At 34.8% G+C, this 21089-nt stretch overlaps 2 protein-coding genes across 10 annotated transcripts in view; one reads left to right on the top strand and one right to left on the bottom strand.

Moving 5' to 3' along the window:
- LOC125667891 (cAMP-dependent protein kinase catalytic subunit 1) overlaps positions 1-21089 on the top strand; it is a 54000-nt gene that overhangs the window by 12626 nt on the left and 20285 nt on the right. For 3 of the 9 annotated variants that reach the window (XM_048901559.2, XM_056161753.1, XM_056161754.1), the window contains exon 4: positions 17212-17340. In XM_048901559.2, the coding sequence (XP_048757516.1) occupies positions 17232-17340 (109 nt within the window). In that variant the 5' untranslated portion in view covers positions 17212-17231. Of the gene's footprint in view, positions 1-11136; positions 11642-14314; positions 14427-17211; positions 17341-18033; positions 20633-21089 lie in introns of those variants that run through there. The other 6 variants (XM_056161755.1, XM_048901560.2, XM_048901562.2 and 3 more) reach the window with 6 other exon arrangements.
- On the bottom strand, positions 532-1653 carry LOC125668856 (homeobox-like protein HDP1). The gene has a single exon (XM_048903290.2). The coding sequence runs from the start codon at positions 1651-1653 to the stop codon at positions 532-534; it is 1122 nt and encodes a 373-aa protein (XP_048759247.2).

Below are 21089 nucleotides of genomic sequence, written 5' to 3'. Positions count from 1 at the left end.
GTTAGTACTGGGAATATTCAGATTTTTCCTCTTTCTCTCCTTCCTGAAATACTCCAGCTAATCATATCCATCGTTTGAAAACTGGCACATCACTGAAAATATAAGAATAACATACCACTATCAAAGATAGTAGAAGCCAAAGGTAGGGGAATTACTTTTACCTTTTCGACTGTAACTTGGGTACACCCCATAATTACACTAAATTACACCCCACAGCTATACAACGAATGCAACCTTTAGACAATGTACAAGACTTCAGTTTGATCGAGCTAGCCGGCGTTTGGAATTTTCCAATTAGGGGATTAGAACATCACATGCTACCTACATTAAGAAGCAATAAATCGTTCCCACCATTTAATATACGTCACACTTTGCGTTCACGAGAATTGAAATGTGCCCCCGATGAAACTATTATGTGGTGTGAGTGCTATTTTCCAGCGTAATCGGTCTGGGGATTGATTATTGCTGAGCTGGTGTATAATATTAAAGTTTGTATCAGTTCTGAGATAGACACTGATGTCTGTCGTCATACTATTTAGTTGTTAAGTTTGTATCTCTGGTGTCTATTGTCATATTGTGCAACTGGTTTAATTTGTCTATTTTTGTCATATTGTGTAGATGGTTTAATATGTCTACTGTTGTCATGCTGTGTAGATGGTTTAATTTGTCTACTTTTGTCATATTGTGTAGATGGTTTAATATGTCTACTTCTGTCATACTGTGTAGCTGGTTTACATTTTGTAATTTGTCTACTGTTGTCATACTGTGTAGCTGGTTTAATTTGTCTATTTTTGTCATATTGTGTAGATGGTTTAATATGTCTACTGTTGTCATGCTGTGTAGATGGTTTAATTTGTCTACTTTTGTCATATTGTGTAGATGGTTTAATATGTCTACTGTTGTCATACTGTGAAGATGGTTTAATTTGTCTACTTCTGTCATACTGTGTAGCTGTTGTAATTTGTCTACTTTTGTCATACTGTGTAACTGGTTTAATTTGTCTATTTTTGTCTTACTGTGTAACTGGTTTAATCTGTCTACTTCTGTCATACTGTGTAGCTGGTTTAATTTGTCTATTTTTGTCATACTGTGTGACTGGTTTAGTTTGTCTACTTCTGTCATACTGTGTAGCTGGTTTAATGTGTCTATTTTTGTCATGCGGTGTAGCTGGTTTACATTTTGTAATTTGTCTACTTCTGTCATACTGTGTAGCTGGTTTAATTTGTCTATTTCTGTCATACTGTGTAGCTGGTTTAATTTGTCTATTTTTGTCATGCGGTGTAGCTGGTTTACATTTTGTAATTTGTCTACTTCTGTCATACTGTGTAGCTGGTTTAATTTGTCTACTTCTGTCATACTGTGTAGCTGGTTTAATTTGTCTACTTTTGTCATACTGTGTAACTGGTTTAATTTGTCTACTTCTGTCATACTGTGTTGCTGGTTTAATTTGTCTACTTCTGTCATACTGTGTAGATGGTTTAATTTGTCTATTTTTGTCATGCGGTGTAGCTGGTTTACATTTTGTAATTTGTCTACTGTTGTCATACTGTGTAGCTGTTTTAATTTGTCTACTTTTGTCATGTTGTGTAGCTGGTTCAATCTGTCTATTTCTGTCATACTGTGTAGCTGGTTTAATTTGTCTACTTCTGTCATACTGTGTAACAGGTTAATTTGTCTACTGTTGTCATACTGTGTAGCTGGTATAATTTGTCTATTTTTGTCATGCGGTGTAGCTGGTTTACATTTTGTAATTTGTCTACTGTTGTCATACTGTGTAGCTGTTTTAATTTGTCTACTTTTGTCATGTTGTGTAGCTGGTTCAATCTGTCTATTTTTGTCATACTGTGTAGCTGGTTTAATTTGTCTACTTCTGTCATACTGTGTAGCTGGTTTAATTTGTCTACTTTTGTCATGTTGTGTAGCTGGTTCAATCTGTCTATTTTTGTCATACTGTGTGGCTGGTTTAATTTGTCTACTTCTGTCATACTGTATGGCTGGTTTAATCTGTGTACTTTGAAGATAGAAAACACTAGCAGTGTCTTATAGTTACTTGCACGGGTACAAGATTTCTAATCACAGGGTTTAGAGTTTCATAAAGCAAATAAGAGAAAATTTATGGAAATTCTCTACCGAATGTTTTGTTGTTTATCGAACTAATGTCGGATATAGGTGAAGGGATATCCAGTGTGAACTAATGTCAGATATCCAGTGTGAACTAATGTCGGATATAGGTGAAGGGATATCCAGTGTGAACTAATGTCGGATATCCAGTGTGAACTAATGTCGGATATCCAGTGTGAACTAATGTCGGATATAGGTGAAGGGTTATCCAGTGTGAACTAATGTCAGATATCCAGTGTGAACTAATGTCAGATATCCAGTGTGAACTAATGTCAGATGTCCAGTGTGAACTAATGTCGGATATAGGTGAAGGGTTATCCAGTGTGAACTAATGTCAGATATCCAGTGTGAACTAATGTCAGATATCCAGTGTGAACTAATGTCGGATATAGGTGAAGGGATATCCAGTGTGAACTAATGTCAGATATCCAGTGTGAACTAATGTCAGATGTCCAGTGTGAACTAATGTCGGATATAGGTGAAGGGTTATCCAGTGTGAACTAATGTCAGATATCCAGTGTGAACTAATGTCGGATATCCAGTGTGAACTAATGTCGGATATAGGTGAAGGGATATCCAGTGTGAACTAATGTCAGACATCCAGTGTGAACTAATGTCAGATATCCAGTGTGAACTAATGTCGGATATCCAGTGTGAACTAATGTCAGATATCCAGTGTGAACTAATGTCAGATATCCAGTGTGAACTAATGTCAGACATCCAGTGTGAACTAATGTCAGACATCCAGTGTGAACTAATGTCAGATATCCAGTGTGAACTAATGTCAGATATCCAGTGTGAACTAATGTCAGATATCCAGTGTGAACTAATGTCGGATATAGGTGAAGGGTTATCCAGTGTGAACTAATGTCAGATATCCAGTGTGAACTAATGTCAGATATCCAGTGTGAACTAATGTCAGATATCCAGTGTGAACTAATGTCAGATGTCCAGTGTGAACTAATGTCGGATATAGGTGAAGGGTTATCCAGTGTGAACTAATGTCAGATATCCAGTGTGAACTAATGTCAGATATCCAGTGTGAACTAATGTCGGATATAGGTGAAGGGATATCCAGTGTGAACTAATGTCAGATATCCAGTGTGAACTAATGTCGGATATCCAGTGTGAACTAATGTCGGATATAGGTGAAGGGATATCCAGTGTGAACTAATGTCAGATATCCAGTGTGAACTAATGTCGGATATCCAGTGTGAACTAATGTCAGACATCCAGTGTGAACTAATGTCAGACATCCAGTGTGAACTAATGTCAGATATCCAGTGTGAACTAATGTCAGATATCCAGTGTGAACTAATGTCAGATATCCAGTGTGAACTAATGTCAGATATCCAGTGTGAACTAATGTCGGATATCCAGTGTGAACTAATGTCGGATATAGGTGAAGGGATATCCAGTGTGAACTAATGTCGGATATCCAGTGTGAACTAATGTCGGATATAGGTGAAGGGATATCCAGTGTGAACTAATGTCAGATATCCAGTGTGAACTAATGTCGGATATAGGTGAAGGGATATCCAGTGTGAACTAATGTCGGATATCCAGTGTGAACTAATGTCGGATATCCAGTGTGAACTAATGTCAGATATTCAGTGTGAACTAATGTCAGATATCCAGTGTGAACTAATGTCAGATATCCAGTGTGAACTAATGTCAGATATCCAGTGTGAACTAATGTCGGATATCCAGTGTGAACTAATGTCAGATATCCAGTGTGAACTAATGTCAGATATCCAGTGTGAACTAATGTCGGATATCCAGTGTGAACTAATGTCGGATATAGGTGAAGGGATATCCAGTGTGAACTAATGTCGGATATCCAGTGTGAACTAATGTCAGATATCCAGTGTGAACTAATGTCAGATATCCAGTGTGAACTAATGTCAGATATCCAGTGTGAACTAATGTCGGATATCCAGTGTGAACTAATGTCAGATATCCAGTGTGAACTAATGTCAGATATCCAGTGTGAACTAATGTCGGATATCCAGTGTGAACTAATGTCGGATATAGGTGAAGGGTTATCCAGTCTAGTCCTTATTGCCATGTACTTCGGGTTTCTGGGACATCTCAAGGATGTCATAGGGGGTTCCTTGAAAACATCAGCCATTCGTTTATTGGCATACAAAATGAGCAGATGTGTTCTTGAAATCGGGATGGTGAGTTGTGACTAGTGGAACCCTGTCGTTTTGAGGTTTCAAAACATGCTCCGACTTCAGATGTTAATTATGCAAATATAGCTCATTAATTTACGTCTACAGTTGGAAAATAGCCGTACTCATATCAGGCCACCCAATTTATGTTTTCAGTGTCCGTCATTTCTAACCAAAAATTGCAATGTAGCATTCAGAAAAGGTTTATAAATTCCATTATTCTGGTTACAAACTTAAATTAGTGCAAATTTACTCTTTATAAATCTTCTCTACCCTCGGGCAGTTAAATTGTGTTCGGTCAGATATGAAATTCATGAACCCTGGTTCAGGCACGAGGATGGGACTGACTGAATACATGATTTAAATGAGTGCGTTTTAAAATATGAGCATCAACCTTAATTGCAAACTTCATAGCAAATGGATCATGGGTTTGGGCCCATGGATGGGACAATGTCATAAATTTTGAACTTACCGTGTGGCAGTAAATTTTAGAATGTGATAACTTTAACTTAAAACTTGTAAATTTTGTATTTACTGCCAGCCGGTAAATTCCAATATGACAGTAATATGGATCATATACATAAAATGAATTACGTCTTCATAAACCCTCTTCAATTTATATTACTTGAAGTTTAATTTTTTTCTTCGATTTGTAATAGGAGTCGAGTCGCTCCCTTGAAGCGACTTGTTCTTTGGGTGAACTGGTTTCCGGTCGATATCTCTTTTCTGCAATATTTGTTTCAAATTTTAGAAGAAAGGTCGATACTAATTTTCAAGGTCATTGGTCAAACGTCGTGAGAGTAGAAACCGTTTCAGGAATCACAGATCAACTCTATGGGTCATATGCTAGTAAGTAAGAAAAGTTCATCGAAACAAATTGGGTTACAAATGATATTTCCAACTTTTACATTTTATGTATGTAAAGCATGGAGGTCTGGAAATTGATGCCATTATTTTCGGATGGGTAATGACATATATCAGTTCAAGAAGATGGCAGATTATTAGGAAGGGGGGGGGGGGGGATTCGACCATTGGGGATTAACGTCAATATAATTTTTTGGGGTCACGTTGGTTTCGGGATGATCGAAATTTGCTCTGAAATGCATGACAAAATACTGGGGTATACACCATACTTCCCAGAAACAGAGAAAGGTTAACGTTGAAACTGTTCATAGTTTACGCGAATTCAATAGTATGGCAAGCCATTTTACTAGTTATTCGAAAAAGAGATATCTCTTTAACTTTGAGAGATATTTCTTTAACTTTGTAAGACATCTCTTAAAATTAAAGAGTTATCTCTTTACCGGTGCAGAAGAGATATCTCTAAAGATAAAGAGATATATATGGAGCGCCAAATTAACATAAACTCAAATAATTGAAGATATCTCCAATTATTTGAAGATACCATTCATTCATTTGATGCGCGCAACAATTTAATTAAACATCTCTTCAAATAATTAATGATATATTCAATTCTGAATTATTGCACGCATTAATTGAATTGATGATATCATTAATTCTTCAGCTGAATTGATGCGCGCTTTAATTGAATTAATGATCTCTTCAAATGAATTAATGATATCAACATTTGAATTGATGCGTGCTACAATTCAATTGAAGAGAGCAATAATTGATATAATGCGCGCATTAAATCAATTGATGAGAGCAACAATTGATTTAATGCGCGCATTAATTCAATTATTGCTCTCTTCAATTGAATTAATGATATCTTTAATTCATTTGAAGAGAGCAATAATTCTTTTAGAGAGAGCAACTATATGATAAAAGATATCTTTAATTCAAATTATCCACAATTGAATTAATGATCAAAGAATTGATGTGCGCATTAATTCCTTATACAAAACATTGTAAATAATTAAAGATATCTTCAATTGAATTAAAGAGATCATCAAATTATTTATACCGAGCTCTAAATTAATTATTGCGAGCAATATTTCTACGAAATTGATGCTCTCATCAAATGAATTGAAGAGAGCAATAATTGAATTAATGCGCGCATCAAATCTATTATTGCTCTCATTAATTCAATTGATGCGCGCATCAATTGAATTGAAGAGAGCAATAATTGAATTAATGCGCGCATTAAATCAATTATTACTCTCATTAATTCAATTGATGCGCACATTAATTCAATCGATGAGAGCAATAATTGAATTGAAGCGCGCATTAATTAATTTGATGAGAGCAATAATTGATTTAATGTGCGCATTAATTCAATTAAAGAGAGCAATAATTGAATTGATGATATCGTCAAATAATTGAAGATATCTTCAATTATTTGAGTTTATGTTAATTTGGCGCTCCATAGATATCTCTTTCAGAAAATGTAATAGAGACATATCCTTAACTTTTAGACATATCTCTTAAAGTTAAAGACATGGCCCTAGTAAATTGACTACAATGGTTACTCCCGTCTATGACCTTCGTCTTTTGTATGACGTAACAAGTGCACCTGATCAAAATGGCTGAACATGTAGAAGAGGTTGTCTCTACCGTGTTGAACAGTAGATCTAGTAGATTTGTTTGACAAAGTAAATAAAATATAGTATATATGATAAGATGTTTGTATTTTTCATTCATACATGTGTACACATCGAAAGCCGAAAATGCCTGCATCTCGTCACTTCCAACTTCTGTCATGTGACATCAAATGTGAGCATTCCGTGTGCATTTAAGAATGAGTTTTAAAAATCAAGAGAGATATCTCTTTCAGATAGAGAGATGTTTCTCTTGAACTCGGAAAGAAATATCTTTTCTGTTTTAAGAGATATCTTTCATTCAAAATCGTATAACGATATCTCTTAAAGTGAAAGAAATATCCCTCTAAGTAAAAGAGGTATATCTTTCAAACTAAGAGAGATATGTGTCTAATTTAAAGAGATACTTCTTTAAAGAGATATCACTTAAAGTTAAGAGATATCTTTCGAAGTTGACAGATATATCTTATTAACGTTAAAAGATATCTTTTAAAGTTGAAAGATATCTCTTAAGGCTCTTTAAAGTAAGAGATATCTCTTTAAGTTAGAGAGATATATCTCAAAGTTAAATAGATATATCTTTTTCGAATAAATAGTAAAATGGCTTGCCATACAACAGGATCACCTCGACCTTTTCCGTCGCATGCTAGAAAAAAAACTTGGAAGTAAGCGTATGAATACTGCTCGAATTGAGCATCATAGCAAAATATTTCGAAGTATTGAGACATAACATAAATCATGATTAAAAATGATGAATTAATATTATATATTTACCGAAATGAGCTGGTTTTAACATAATAATTGCAATCATTTTCACATCAACAAAAACGAATACATTGGTACATTCAAAACACGTGAGATAACGCCAAGAAACAAATTGGTTTTGAGTTTGATATACACGTAAAAACCGTATGAGTGCTAGGCTATTATTGTTGTTGTTGTACCAACAGGTTATATAGGAAAGTACCATTCTTATAAGATGCAGAGGAATTTCAAACATATAGGTCAAAAGTAGTTCCAACATGTCTTGTACTTATTTCTGAGTCTTTTTTTCTAGCATGCTACGGAAAAGTGCGAGTAGATCCGATTGTTAACTTTTTAGGCAAAAGGTCATTCGGACAAAATATCATTTGGAAATTATTGGCATATAATTTCTAAGTAATTATGATCCCATATTAAACATTTTTGCCCCTTTGAAGCAAAATCTAAAATGGATATAAATAATCTCTTGAGGTTCAGTTAACTTACAAAGAAATACAGTTCATATAAACAGGATTTTTACTTATGGCGCTAAGATTGAATGTTAATTGATGAAACGATGGGGAGAATGACAGAATATATGAGATATGACCATTAATCAGGGGCCATGAAACCCTGGATTAATGATCAGTCTTTCTATAGATGTATAAAGTATCTTCTAACACGCCAACAGCTACCTCGTCGTTACGAGGATGATATTAATAGTTAAGAACAATCCGTGTTCTTTGCAGTCTGTGCATTTTGTCAGTCGTGAAAAGCTGATGCGATGCTATCGTTGTAACAGTGCAATCACGATATACTTCATACCCATAAACCATAATTCAGAATTAAACAGACACACATTCAGATGTACAGCAGGTTAGACGATCAATATGGATGACGATCTCTAGGGCGAGATAGACGATACGTTTCATGTATGCTGTAAGCAAACTCTGGTCGTCAGCGAGATGTTTTCTTCGTTTTGCACCAGCAGCAAGACATGTTGCGAGACAAGAGGGCGTGGCTACTGATGATTTAAAGGTTTCGTGTATGTTTCAGGGACATGAATATAGGTTCAGCATATTTGGAATCCTTATGAAATTTTTTGTTTGGTTCCGTCACCCGGAAATTTCATAAAGCTAGCTATCTGTTCTTGAAAGCCTATACATCCGATTCGGAGGAAAATAAAATCAAAACAATTTCTTGAAATATTTTGACCGTGTTACCGATCTTCTTCAGTCGTGTTTATTTAACGCTACGTAACGTAATTTTTCGTTGCTATGGATGCTCTTTAGCTCAAATTTCGTGATCTATATACATGTATTTAAGTTTTTGCCCTTTCACTTTCTTTGTTAGAACCATATTTCTGTTTATTTTTCTTTCAATAAATATGTAGTGTGCAAATAGCATTATGTCTGTTCTAAATAATGACGTGTCTGTGAATTATATTCTGCTGTCAACTCATGATCAATTTCAAGACAAAAAATATTATAATGTTCCGGAAATTAGTAGTACTGCTTGTAGTTATTCAATTAAAGGGACATGGACACGATTTGAACCGAAATTTTTCATATTCTATTTTTCCATTTTTAATGTTTAGAATGCTTAACTAAGGTATTTCTAATGGTTAATGGTTAACAAAAATTTGAATGTCAGTTGTCAAGGTACTTGGGAGATACAGAGCTCACAATTCCTTGTTATGTAAACAAGGCTCGTGCCATGTTTTTGTTTACATATGTTAAATATACAAGTAAAAGTTCGTTTAAAGCAGATTTTTCAATTCACAAGTTAATTCTGAATACAATCAAATAGTTTCTAGTGTTTGGCACACCTCATTTTCTTTTAATCATGATATTTTGCATTAAGCCATCTATATGTAAACAAAAGCATGGCATGAGCCTTGTTTACATTTCAAAGAATTGCGAGTGTTGTATCTTGCTTGTAACTCAACAACTGATATTCAAATTTTGGTTTACCATTAGAAATACTTTAGCTAAGCATTGCAAATAATTAAAAAATGGAAAAATAAAATTTGAAAAATTCCAGGTCAAATCGTGTGCATGCCCCTTTAAAGCCCCGTTTTGTTCATGTGTTCTTGTTTTTTCTCTCCTTACATACTAAAGTTTGAATCGTATGTACATTGATTGCTGTCTGTTTTCAGTGTTGTACTAAATGAAGTAGGGTATACATAGACGTATTGGATCTTTACATTCCCCCGGACGTCATGTCCCTTTCTCGTTGGTGAAATAAAACCATGCAAATACACTATCTAAAAACTTGTTCAAATGCGTGATGTTAGATATTCTCAACGGTTCTATAAAAGTAAGCATCAGTAATTATTGATAAAGTTCTCTCTTTAATTTGGAGGAAGAAATAGTGATCATTTTAGTGTTATGTAATTTCTGTAAATGATATTACTAGTGTGCATTTTTTACGACCGAGTTATGCTATGTTTACCACTCCATGACTTCCGTGAGTGGATGTGTCTTGCCTGCAGTGTCAGATGTAAATACCCCAGCCCTTTCTAATCCTTAAGTTCCCATAGATGTAATTATACATGTAATTTGTATTGTAAATTACTATTCTAACTAATGTGTATAACCTCATTGTTTCAATGCTTTGATCATGCCTACTGTTATGAACTTTTCACACTACTGTATGTGGTCATAGATTTTAAGTTTGGTGTAAAAAGTCTTGCTCAAAGGCAATTTTAGTTGTACCTTTACAGGAAACTGGTTTCCGTTAGCTGGGGACAGTATGTGATGTTTGCTTGTATCTAGGTCACCTGAAGCACTTAGGTGGCCTATTACTGTGGTTAGTGTCCGTTTGCGTGCGTCGTGTATTGAAAATTTCAACAAGCTTCTGACCAAATTTAGTAGGTAGAATCGTAAGCGATAACGGGAACAAACTCTGTTAATTTCATTGTACTTGTCTCCCCCTGGGAGCAGACTTTGTCTTACTCATGGCGCTTTAATTATTGACTCTTTTTAAAGTGGTATTTTTAAAACACTAATAAATCAATTACCCATAAATCAATTACCCATACTTCACCTTGCATTTTCTTATAAGCGGTGCAGTTCGTCCGATTATGGATGGAGAAATGGAATATATTTCGTCCCCTGTTAATTAAGGTCACGAGCATCCACGAGTGGACAAACCTGAACATCATATCAAACCAACAAGGAAATAAAAAATCAGGCACACAACACGTGTTGACCACTAAGCTAGATTATGATAATTCATTTGTAGACGGTAGCTTGTAGTGGATACCATGGATAGAAATATCTCTAGGGAGGTACATCCAACTCTGAAGGCTGCAGTTCGAATTATAATATGTTTAGAAAAAAGGTTAATAGAAAGACTCTTAGAGAATTCTGTTCCTAGGGCTTATTGGATACCTCTGCTTTGGGGAGGGGGGTGTGCTTGAATTATAGAGGCTTCTATCACATGTACAAACAGCTATATGCTCACGGTTTCAGGCATTTATTGTGTTTTATATTTTCCCCGTCACAGTACATGCAAATTTTTTTTTTTTATTGTCAAGATCCAACGAGACTACAGTAGCATGACTAGCATAAATATTTATCAGATCACAAATTCATTTCTTGTCACGGTGTATGAGGTCGACATCGCCAGCAAACGGCGAGGAAAACACGTCAGAAACACGGATACATATACTTTCCTATTTGTTTCCTGTTGTAAACAGAATTTGAAGTCTTACGATAACGTAAAAAAAATCTATAGTCACATACAAACGCACACTCTCTTTCCTTTCTGTTCAGCTTAAGCACTCATGATTAAGCTTGTGTATATATTTAGAAAAATTAATGTCACCGAAAACCTCACTGACAAGTTGTTTATTGCGAACCCGACCATCCATCTTATGAGTGGTTGTTAATTAGACAGAGAGACCAAGGTCCCAGTGTAGAGTATTAACGGCGTGGACATTGGCCAGCGGAATCGTGTGAAGTCTCAAGTTATGTAACAAGACCTGATAAAGGTTATCCAGGTAGATTAACAAGGTGAGTAGGGTGTTTATACCTCCTCTCTTACCGCCCGGAAACCGTGTGATTATGTAGGATGTAAAATTCTTGGATCGGAAAAGGGAAGGTAGGTCCCGCAGGCTAACACTAATTGTGCAAACAATTCTGACTCTGCAATCGTATAACGTCATAGCATGTTTAGCGTTGTTTGCTTGATAGAACGTTTCGGATATTGTAATTTTGTTTTTCGCGACTTTTTTATGTATTCTCTTCTTCCTGATCCTGTTTTTTCTTTTTTGTTTTTGTTTTGGAGACACGTCTTTTTTTATTTTCTCTGTTACGTGTTAGCATCGATTTTCCATAAATATAAGTTTCATTGATAATAGTAACTTTCACACATGACGTTTTCTACAATACGAAAACAATCTCAATCTCTCTCTCTCTCTCTCTCTCTCTCTCTCTCTCTCTCTCTCTCTCGTCAATCTTTATGTAGATTATTACTTCCTATTGTTAATATAGTACAGGTTGTACCAGCACATTCCACTGTCAATTTCATGTGTTCATTGGATCGAAAATTCGAGGAGTTCGAAAATAGATCTAAACTTTGGCACTGTCATTTAATGTTCGCCACTTCTAGCCCCGGGCAACGTCAAATCACTTGTATTAACACACTGATTAACTAAATCGATGGAAGGCAATATTTTTGTCTATATTTGACGGAACAAATCCAAGTTGGTATACGTCTGATTTTATTTATTGTGTAGAATTTACAGTGGTGACGTTTTAAAGATTAAGGTTCTCAGCACCCTTTTCAGCAAATCTCTAGGCTCTTTGACAGAACAAACAAAAAGACTTACAGATTGCTATTTCACTGACGACAGACCAGCAAACAAACAAACCTTATTCTGAATAAAACTGTATAAATACTTGTGGAAAAAAAATCTAAATATGTTTCCTTTCTTAGCAGAACATAAATTTTCCACAATGCATCAACTCCTTTAATTAACACACTCAAGGGCCTGGCGGAAATCGATAAAACTTTGTTTTTGATACCATGTATTGGCAATGATCTTCTCGAATGCTTTTCCCCCGAATTTCTTGGAAAGACATTGAAGCCATTATGATGTTGCTTGTTTTAGATTTTATTAATTTCAGAATGAAATTTAAAGATGATAGAGATACTAGGGGGTGGTCAATGACTGCAGTGCTCTGTCGTTTCACGACAAACCGGGCTTGTGGAGCTTAGTGCACTGAGAGATTAGTTCATACTAGAATATAAAATCTAGAGTTATGAAAGTGTAATTATCGGAATGTTGTGTTGTGAAGGTCAGGCGTGTATATTGCAGCATCAGATTTCTTGTGGGGTTTGAACCCGCGCCGACAGAGGTGAGAGGCCGTGTGATTTTGAGAGCGATGCTCTAACCACTCGGCCACGGAGCCCCCCCCCCCCCCCCCCCCCATCCATACGTTTAAAAATCCATTTGATAATATATACAGTGATAGATGGTACATGTTTAGATACATGCAATACTTTTCTCTCATTTGTGTACAGGTGAATATGATAATTCCATAATATTTACATTTCCAATGTGTTTGCCTTTGATATCTTTACAATTTGTAATGGTAGCCATTTCCTCATTTATGCAAGTGGTGCAGTTGCTAACAATGCGCTTGTAAATCTTGATAGATTTAACGACTGGTAATTCTGACAGAAATGTAAGTAGAATGTAAATGATAATAATAAAATACAGGAGGATATGAACTGGAGTAGGCAGGCGTGCGGCGTCGCAGTTCATGACCTCAAACAAAAACAGCCAGATAAACCTTCATTTAAGGTAGCTCCATCCTCATGTGACTTATTAATATCAATGGTTGAAAGTATAGAAAAAATGTATTCATTTCCACTCAATATAGTTAATTTAATTAAAGACCAAAGAAATGTGTATGTTGCCACCGTTTTAAAGATGTCAAACATACAAAAACAAAAGTGTATGTCAACATCAGAAAATCACAAATTTTCGTTATACAGAATTATAAGAATAGATAAAAATTTGTTGAAATGACATTTTAAAAGTCAACAATTTAGAAAAACTGCTAATTCATGAATATGTATAAAGTAGATCGATCCTCATGTGATGTCATAGGTTTTTGCAAAAATCTTTATTAAACTTTGAGCATGATAGAAATATATATTTCAGAAGGATTTTACTCACTGGATAAAATAATAAATCTGGTGTAATATTCATAGTGTTTGTATTTTCCTTAGATAATCAATCATTTATCATAAAATTATGTTGTCAAGGGGCAATAACTCCTAAGCTGGTATTCTCTATCATACAATGATTTCCTTAATATTCACAATTTATTTATACATATTTGTAAATTAGCAGTTTTTCTAAACTGTTTACTTTTTAAAAAATTGTCATTTTATTATGTTTTTGTCTATCTTTATTATTCTGTTTTACGAAAATGTGCGATTTTCTGATGTCTGACATCTTTAAAAAAAAAAATGTGGCAACATGCACATTTTCTTAGGTTATTAATTACGTCACCTTAGTAACTCGGCTGACCTATTGCTATTGGTCTGCGTCTGTTGTGCGTTAACAATTGAACATTTTTAACTTCTTTTTCACAACTACCATTCCAATTCTTTTCAAATTTGGTATAAAGTATCTTTGGGACAAGGTGGGCATAAATTGTAAATTTTAGGTCTCTTGCACCCCTGGGACCTGAGGGATGGGACCAAAAACTGCCAAAATTTTACCAATTTTCATTAACGTTCTTCTCTACAACTGCACAGGTGAAAGATGAACTAAATGCACAATGATGTAGAGGAGGAAGGCCTCTACCAAAATTGTAAATTTCATGATCCCAGAGGTACAGGTTCTGACCTCAGGGCGAAGCCAAACTTGGTACGTAGAGTTTATGTGTAAAACATTTAAATAATATATTCTTTAGTGCTGTTGATACTACATTAAAGCTAAATAGATATTTAGAAAGAGCAGGTAGTCGTTTACCAAAATTGTAAATATGACCCCAGGGGGTAGGGGTTTTGGTATCAGTTTGGGCCAAAATGGTCAATTATTGAATGTGTGGACAATAGAACATTTTCAACTTCTTCTTGATAACTATCATTCCATTTCCTTTCGATTTTGATATGAAATATCTTTGAGACAAGAGGGACGTAAATTGTAAATTTCATGACTCCTGCACCCTTTGGTCCTTAGGGATGGCGCAAAATCTGTCAAAATTGACCGATTTTCAAAAATCTTCTCTAAAACCACATATGTGTAAGAAAAACTGAATGCATAATGGTGTAGAGTAAGAAGGCCTCTACAAGAATTGTAAACTTTATGATGTAAATTTTGTGGGTAGAGGTTTTGACTCAAGGTGGGACTCTGATATACAGAAGGATCAGAAGCAAGTTCGTACAACTGACGAGTTCTCCTTCTTATACCACTTATATCACACAATAAAAATACAATTATTGAATTCGGTAGATAAGACATTGTCACCCCAAAGTAGAAGGTGTGTATCAATAATAACTAAATCATTTAACCTCAGCAATCTATCAATTGATTTGTATCTAGCAAATAAATATTTCTTACAAGTAAAGAAGAAGTGATATGCGTCTTCACGCATGCCACAGGAACATAATGGAGAATCAACTACATATATTGATATTGCGTCACATATGGTATCATGGTATATGTATCGTATGATATACGATATGTGTAATCTATGAGATGTATGGCACTCGGAATCAAGAATTGAACTGTTCAATGGCGATTTTAAATTAACTGGATATCAATATGAAAATTAAATCATACAATAGTGAAGTTGTACTTGCGCCCATCCAGTAAATTCGAACTTTAAGTAGAGACGGGCTAATTCATAACCGATCGTATAGTTCTAAAATGTGCCGAAATTTTAAAATGAAGTTGGTACTTAATTTGTGAAACGAGACAAATATTAAACATGCAAATGTACACGGGCATTACGTAGGGAACTGAGTAGTATCGAATGTATTATTTTGGTCGCATTTAAATCATCTTCAATCCATAAATATCAACTTGTTCAAGGTTCCATATCGACGAAAATAAAGAGTACACATGCGCCCAAATACGTCAACACTCTATAGAAAATCGAGTGTACTAAGTCTATAGTTGACGTTTAACAAAATGAATATTTTAAAACCACACTTAATCATGTTGATTAATTTGTAAGAAATTCCTTGATAAGATCGAACATATCTATGAGTTCGTGGATTGTAAACAAGCATTGTGCGATTTTTGAGGACTGCGTAAAGATGTTTAGCACAATGTTCGCAGCACAATGCCTTTCATTTTATATCATGCCTTTCACCCCGACAGACACAATTACACTTTCCCGATAGCAATGTCCACGGAGACGATGGACTTTCTTCCGGAGTTGGGACTAAATCCTCGGGGAATGACTCAGATAGGGTCGCTTTATCACGGGACTCTGCGAGGTTATCGCAGGGTTTATTGTTCGTGCCTACACAAAATGGGGAAAATCCACCTATTGTTAAACTTCATTATAAATGCCAAATGTGGTAAAACTGTCTTACGCAAACCGTTAATTGTAAAATCTAAAAATATAGCAATTCCTTCATATATTTTGAGGATTCATTTTTTTTTTTTTTTGTATTTTAAGAATCGTACTTGTGACAAGTGTCTATTTATTTATGCCTAGGGTTGAATAGTAATTAAGGACCAAGCATAGAAAAGCTTTAATTAAGGTTGGGTTTGTCATCTAGCCCAAAGAAACTTGTCAAAGTAATCGTGGAATCCAAGTCCCAGAATATTTCCGTTTTGTTGTGCTAATTTTGTCTGACAAAGCATATGAAGAAACAACAATAAAATCTAGTAATAACAACGAAGTTGGAATTTTCGTTTTAAAATCGTATCAAATGCATTTAAATGTCACAATGATAGATTTCAAACTGTTGAGAATTAGCATATTACCTCCATATTGTGTATAGCAATATTTGTCGATGTAATTCAGAAGTATGTGTGATGTTCTCCTTTCAATGTAAATTTTTGGGCATCGTCTGGGTTTGAAATATGAAAGTATTTAGCCTTGATCCAACGCTAGTTTAGCATTGCATGTAACCTACCGGTGCTTGCCTCGTCACAAAGACATCGATATGTTCAGAAATTGCACTAGATTGGGGTGAAAGGGATTATTAATGGGTAGCAATGTGTCAACAAAGGATCAATGTTCAAAGAACTCTGACCATGAAGAGATTAATAATAATAGGCCTTTTCTTGCTAAGTCTTAACAAGAATATACTTGTCCAATTAACATTCAATAAAAATAGCTTTAGTGTATATATGTATTTCTAATTACATGTAATTTAACCAACAATATAGAAATTACCCCCCCCCCCCCTAATAAACAAACCTTACCTGTTTTGAAATTGATTATAAAGTTTAAAGTTTACAATGGAAAGTTATTTTCACCCAGTCAATAACTTTTCATTTACCAAGTCTTTAAACTTTTTTGAAAACTTTAGAATGATTTGAAGCAATAATTCATTATTTATAATTCAAGGTGAAAACCCCGTAAGTTGAAAGAACTTGTGTTCAAACCCTTTGTATAATATGCACTTATACAATAAAATATGGACAAATCAAATCAATGATTTATTTTCTATATATCTTTCTGGCATAGGAATTTCTCAACAACTCAACATGGCGGATATTATTCACAAGATATTCGGCCAGAAGCATAGCAGCAAGCACCAAGACAGTTCGTCCAAGGGCGATGGCGACGGCTACACCAAACAGCAGGCAGAATTTTGTAAGTATTGAAGTAGGTTAAGAATAAGGCTACACTAAACAGTAGGAGGAATTATTAGTATGTAAGTACTGAGGAATTACTAGTATGTAAGTACTGAAGAATTACTAGTATGTAAGTACTGAAGAATTACTAGTATGTAAGTACTGAGGAATTACTAGTATGTAAGTACTGAAGAATTACTAGTATGTAAGTACTGAGGAATTACTAGTATGTAAGTACTGAGGAATTACTAGTATGTAAGTACTAAAGTAGATGAGAGTTACACAAAAAAGCACACAGAATTCTGTCAGTATACAGAAGAAAATAGTTGAATTTTGTTATATATGCCATGTGACACTGTTCAGAATCCTTTAGCAGAACAATAATGAACTTCGGATTTGATTATATCAAAACTGTGTGAAATCGAAAGTCGATAAAGTAGCCATGGAAGTTCGGTTAGTGCCCATTCGTCATATATACTAGTACATGTATAGTATTCAGAATTTTCGTTATCCAAGATTAGCGGTCAAGTCGATTTCCAGGTGGTTTGCTCTGCCTTGTACCTTGCGCACCTCTGGTCGTACTGCAGCGAAGCGACGTTATGTCTTAATAATTTTTTATAGTAGGAGAGTTGTATGAAAGGTGAAGATAACGAACAGTGACCAATCTCATAACTACATATGTAAACTCACCACGTATTAGCATAGAAACCCTGTATAACCCTGCGATACCTCACCTCGTATTAGAATAGAAACCCTGTATAACCCTGCAATACCTCACCTCGTATTAGAATAGAAACCCTGTATAACCCAGCGATACCTCACCTCGTATTAGAATAGAAACCCTGTATAACCCTGCGATACCTCACCACGTATTAGAATAGAAACCCTGTATAACCCTGCGATACCTCACCACGTATTAGAATAGAAACCCTGTATAACCCTGCGATACCTCACCACGTATTAGAATAGAAACCCTGTATAACCCTGCGATACCTCACCACGTATTAGCATTCAGATTGGCTTAATGTAGTATATTCCAAACAGTTTGTATAGAACTCAACACAAACTTTTGGTATAATCTGCAGATTTGTTTGATTTTCTCGGAGTTTAATGTTAGCGTTGTGCCTTTGCACAGATATGAAGTTGTGGAAATTAGCACTGCTTTTGCATATAAAGTCAATACGTGTTAGCATTGTACTTTAACATGCACAAATAATATCAATATAGCGTTGTGATTTTGTCAGTGTACTCCGAAAAATAATGATGATTTTTTACTTACACACATACAAGCATATGCGTTGAAAATTTCCTAAGCTGGTATCAGTAACTTGTGTTTTAGTGATTAAGGACGTTATCCTGCTGTACGAGGTTTAAACCAAACAGTTGTATTTACCCAGCCAAGTTAAGTCTTTTGTTTTCTTTGACGTGTTAAACACACTGTGCCGTTAATTCGGCAGATTTAGTGGACTTTAATGAAACTGCCAAATATCTGCGACATATGAAGTTTTTTCCACCTGATTAGCTGATTATAATACACACTGGTGCTTAATAATATATTTGAGAGAGGAAAAAAAAAATGTGTAATCTGTTTTGTTTATAAGGAGACCGTGGTGCTTAGAAGTTGTATATTTTACTGTGCAAAGTTGGATGTTGGGATGAAATTTTATCAGTATTTATAGTAGTGAAACGATAGTACACAACACACGACCATGAGCAAAGGAAAGGATAAGTCTTTTTCATGTAAGTCTTTATTCAGTTTTTAGTGTTTAGATATTTTTCACATTATATTCGCATTTTCTAAAGAAAGTTCGGGTATATTTTGGTTACCCTGGTCCGTCCGTCCGTTTGTCACACTTCACTCCCATTTTATTTTAAGCAATAACCAATCTTTCGGAATATGATAGATGGTGTCCTGCAGTTGTGCAATAAGATGGAATTTTCAATTTTACCATGGGGGCCAAATGGGGGTAAAATGATGTTCTTTCGAAAAAGAACCAGAAAAAAATCTCTGGTTCCCATAAATCCTCTTACATTTTATGCGGAAGCCAAATCATCTTTTGGAAAGTAACTGGTGCTCCTCTTATATTTGATGCAGTAGTCAACTCATCTTTTGGGAGATGATTGCTGGTGTCCTGTAGATGCGCCATAAATTTTCGGAATTTTCTTTTTCACCTTCAGTGTATTGTACCACGTGCAACAAGAAAAGTTTACTTTAAGGGGTTGGAATCTTAACCATTTTAAAGATATCTGAACAATAAAATAAAACGATGGGGTTGGGATGACCTCGGGGCACTTGCCCATCAGAATACCCAATGCATCTTGACATATGCAGCAAGAATATGTATGGTATAGGGTATGTTAAATGGTAGCTATTGTGGCTTCAAGTATACGAGGAGCGAATATTAAAGGCAAAAACTTGCGTACGGGTATTACTGACTTTATAAAAGCAATCTAGTTTATATTTATTAGTATAGTTTATATTATTTAACCATTTCAAAATCTGCGTTTGTAATATTTTTTGTTGAGATGTTAAAGCTGGATAACGAAATAGTTTGGTGTTCATACAAACATACTATCACAGAGAGAGATAGAATGGGAAAAGAAAAAGCAAAATATTATCATCATAAAAGCATAAAGGAATATATAGTCTTTCATACTGAGAAAAGGAATCTTTAAGAAAAAGAGATGAATAGTATTGCAGGTTACTTTTGAATTGACAAAGTGACAGTACATAAATTTTGTATCTTACATACATGTGATTTCAATATAGCATATATTCTTTGGGCATTTCCAACCCTGTGATTTTCTAGATACTGTATACCCCTATCCAAATTATGGATTTTGTATTTTGTTGTCAAATTGCATTTTCCTCATGTCTGTGTTTTATTGGAACTCACGTGTTTTCAACTTCACTGGTCGATTACAGTCTTCACTGGTCGATTACAGTCTTTATAAATCGCTTGTACAGGGATTTCAGAAAAATGTTAGTCCTAATAAAACGCACTAAAATAAAAAGGGGGGGTGTGGTTTGACACCCCACCCCACCCCCCAAATATACAAAATTCGAAATAAGATGTACATGTATATGATTCGATGAAACAAATGATAAAATCGTGGTATCAGTATCTACATGTAATTCTCTACCGTTAAAGCAGCGATACACTTCCCTCTCACATTTCGGATTCTTTTTTGTTTTAAATTTAATCCAGGAATCGGTGAAAATTTGTGCAGAAGGATGTTGTTCCCTCCAACTTTTCGTGCCCCATTTCAGCTGTTGCTAATATTTAAATGTTGGTAGAAATTAATCTATCCTTCGGCATTTTATTTTTAAAATCTTAATCGCCGAATCACCACCAGTACTAGTGGGTGAAGTCCCTGGGTAGTATTATAGTACATGTACAGTAGTATTATAGTACATGTACAGTAGTATTATAGTACATGTACAGTAGTATTATAGTATTATAGTACATGTACAATTACATTATAGTATTATAGTACATGTACAGTAGTATTATAGTATTGCAGTACATGTGCAGTTGTATTATAGTATTATAGTACATGTACAGTTACATTATAGTATTGCAGTACATGTACAGTTGTATTATAGTATTGTAGTACATGTACAGTTGTATTATAGTATTATAGTACATGTACAGTTATCTCATGATATTATAGTACATGTACAGTTGTATTATAGTATTACAGTACATGTGCAGTTGTATTGTAGTATTGTAGTACATGTATACAGTTGTATTTTAATATTATAGA

The sequence above is a fragment of the Ostrea edulis genome, chromosome 4 (genome assembly GCF_947568905.1).
Source record: "Ostrea edulis chromosome 4, xbOstEdul1.1, whole genome shotgun sequence".
In the NCBI taxonomy this organism is placed as follows: Eukaryota; Metazoa; Mollusca; class Bivalvia; order Ostreida; family Ostreidae; genus Ostrea; species Ostrea edulis.
The sequence above is the reverse complement of the archived record's forward strand: the minus strand, read 5'-3'. Positions and strand labels throughout refer to the sequence as shown.

Excerpts from the sequence above, each read along its gene's own strand:
- LOC125668856 (XM_048903290.2), bottom strand. The coding sequence starts at position 1,653 with ATGACAGAAGTAGACAAATTAAACCAGCTACACAGTATGACAGAAATA.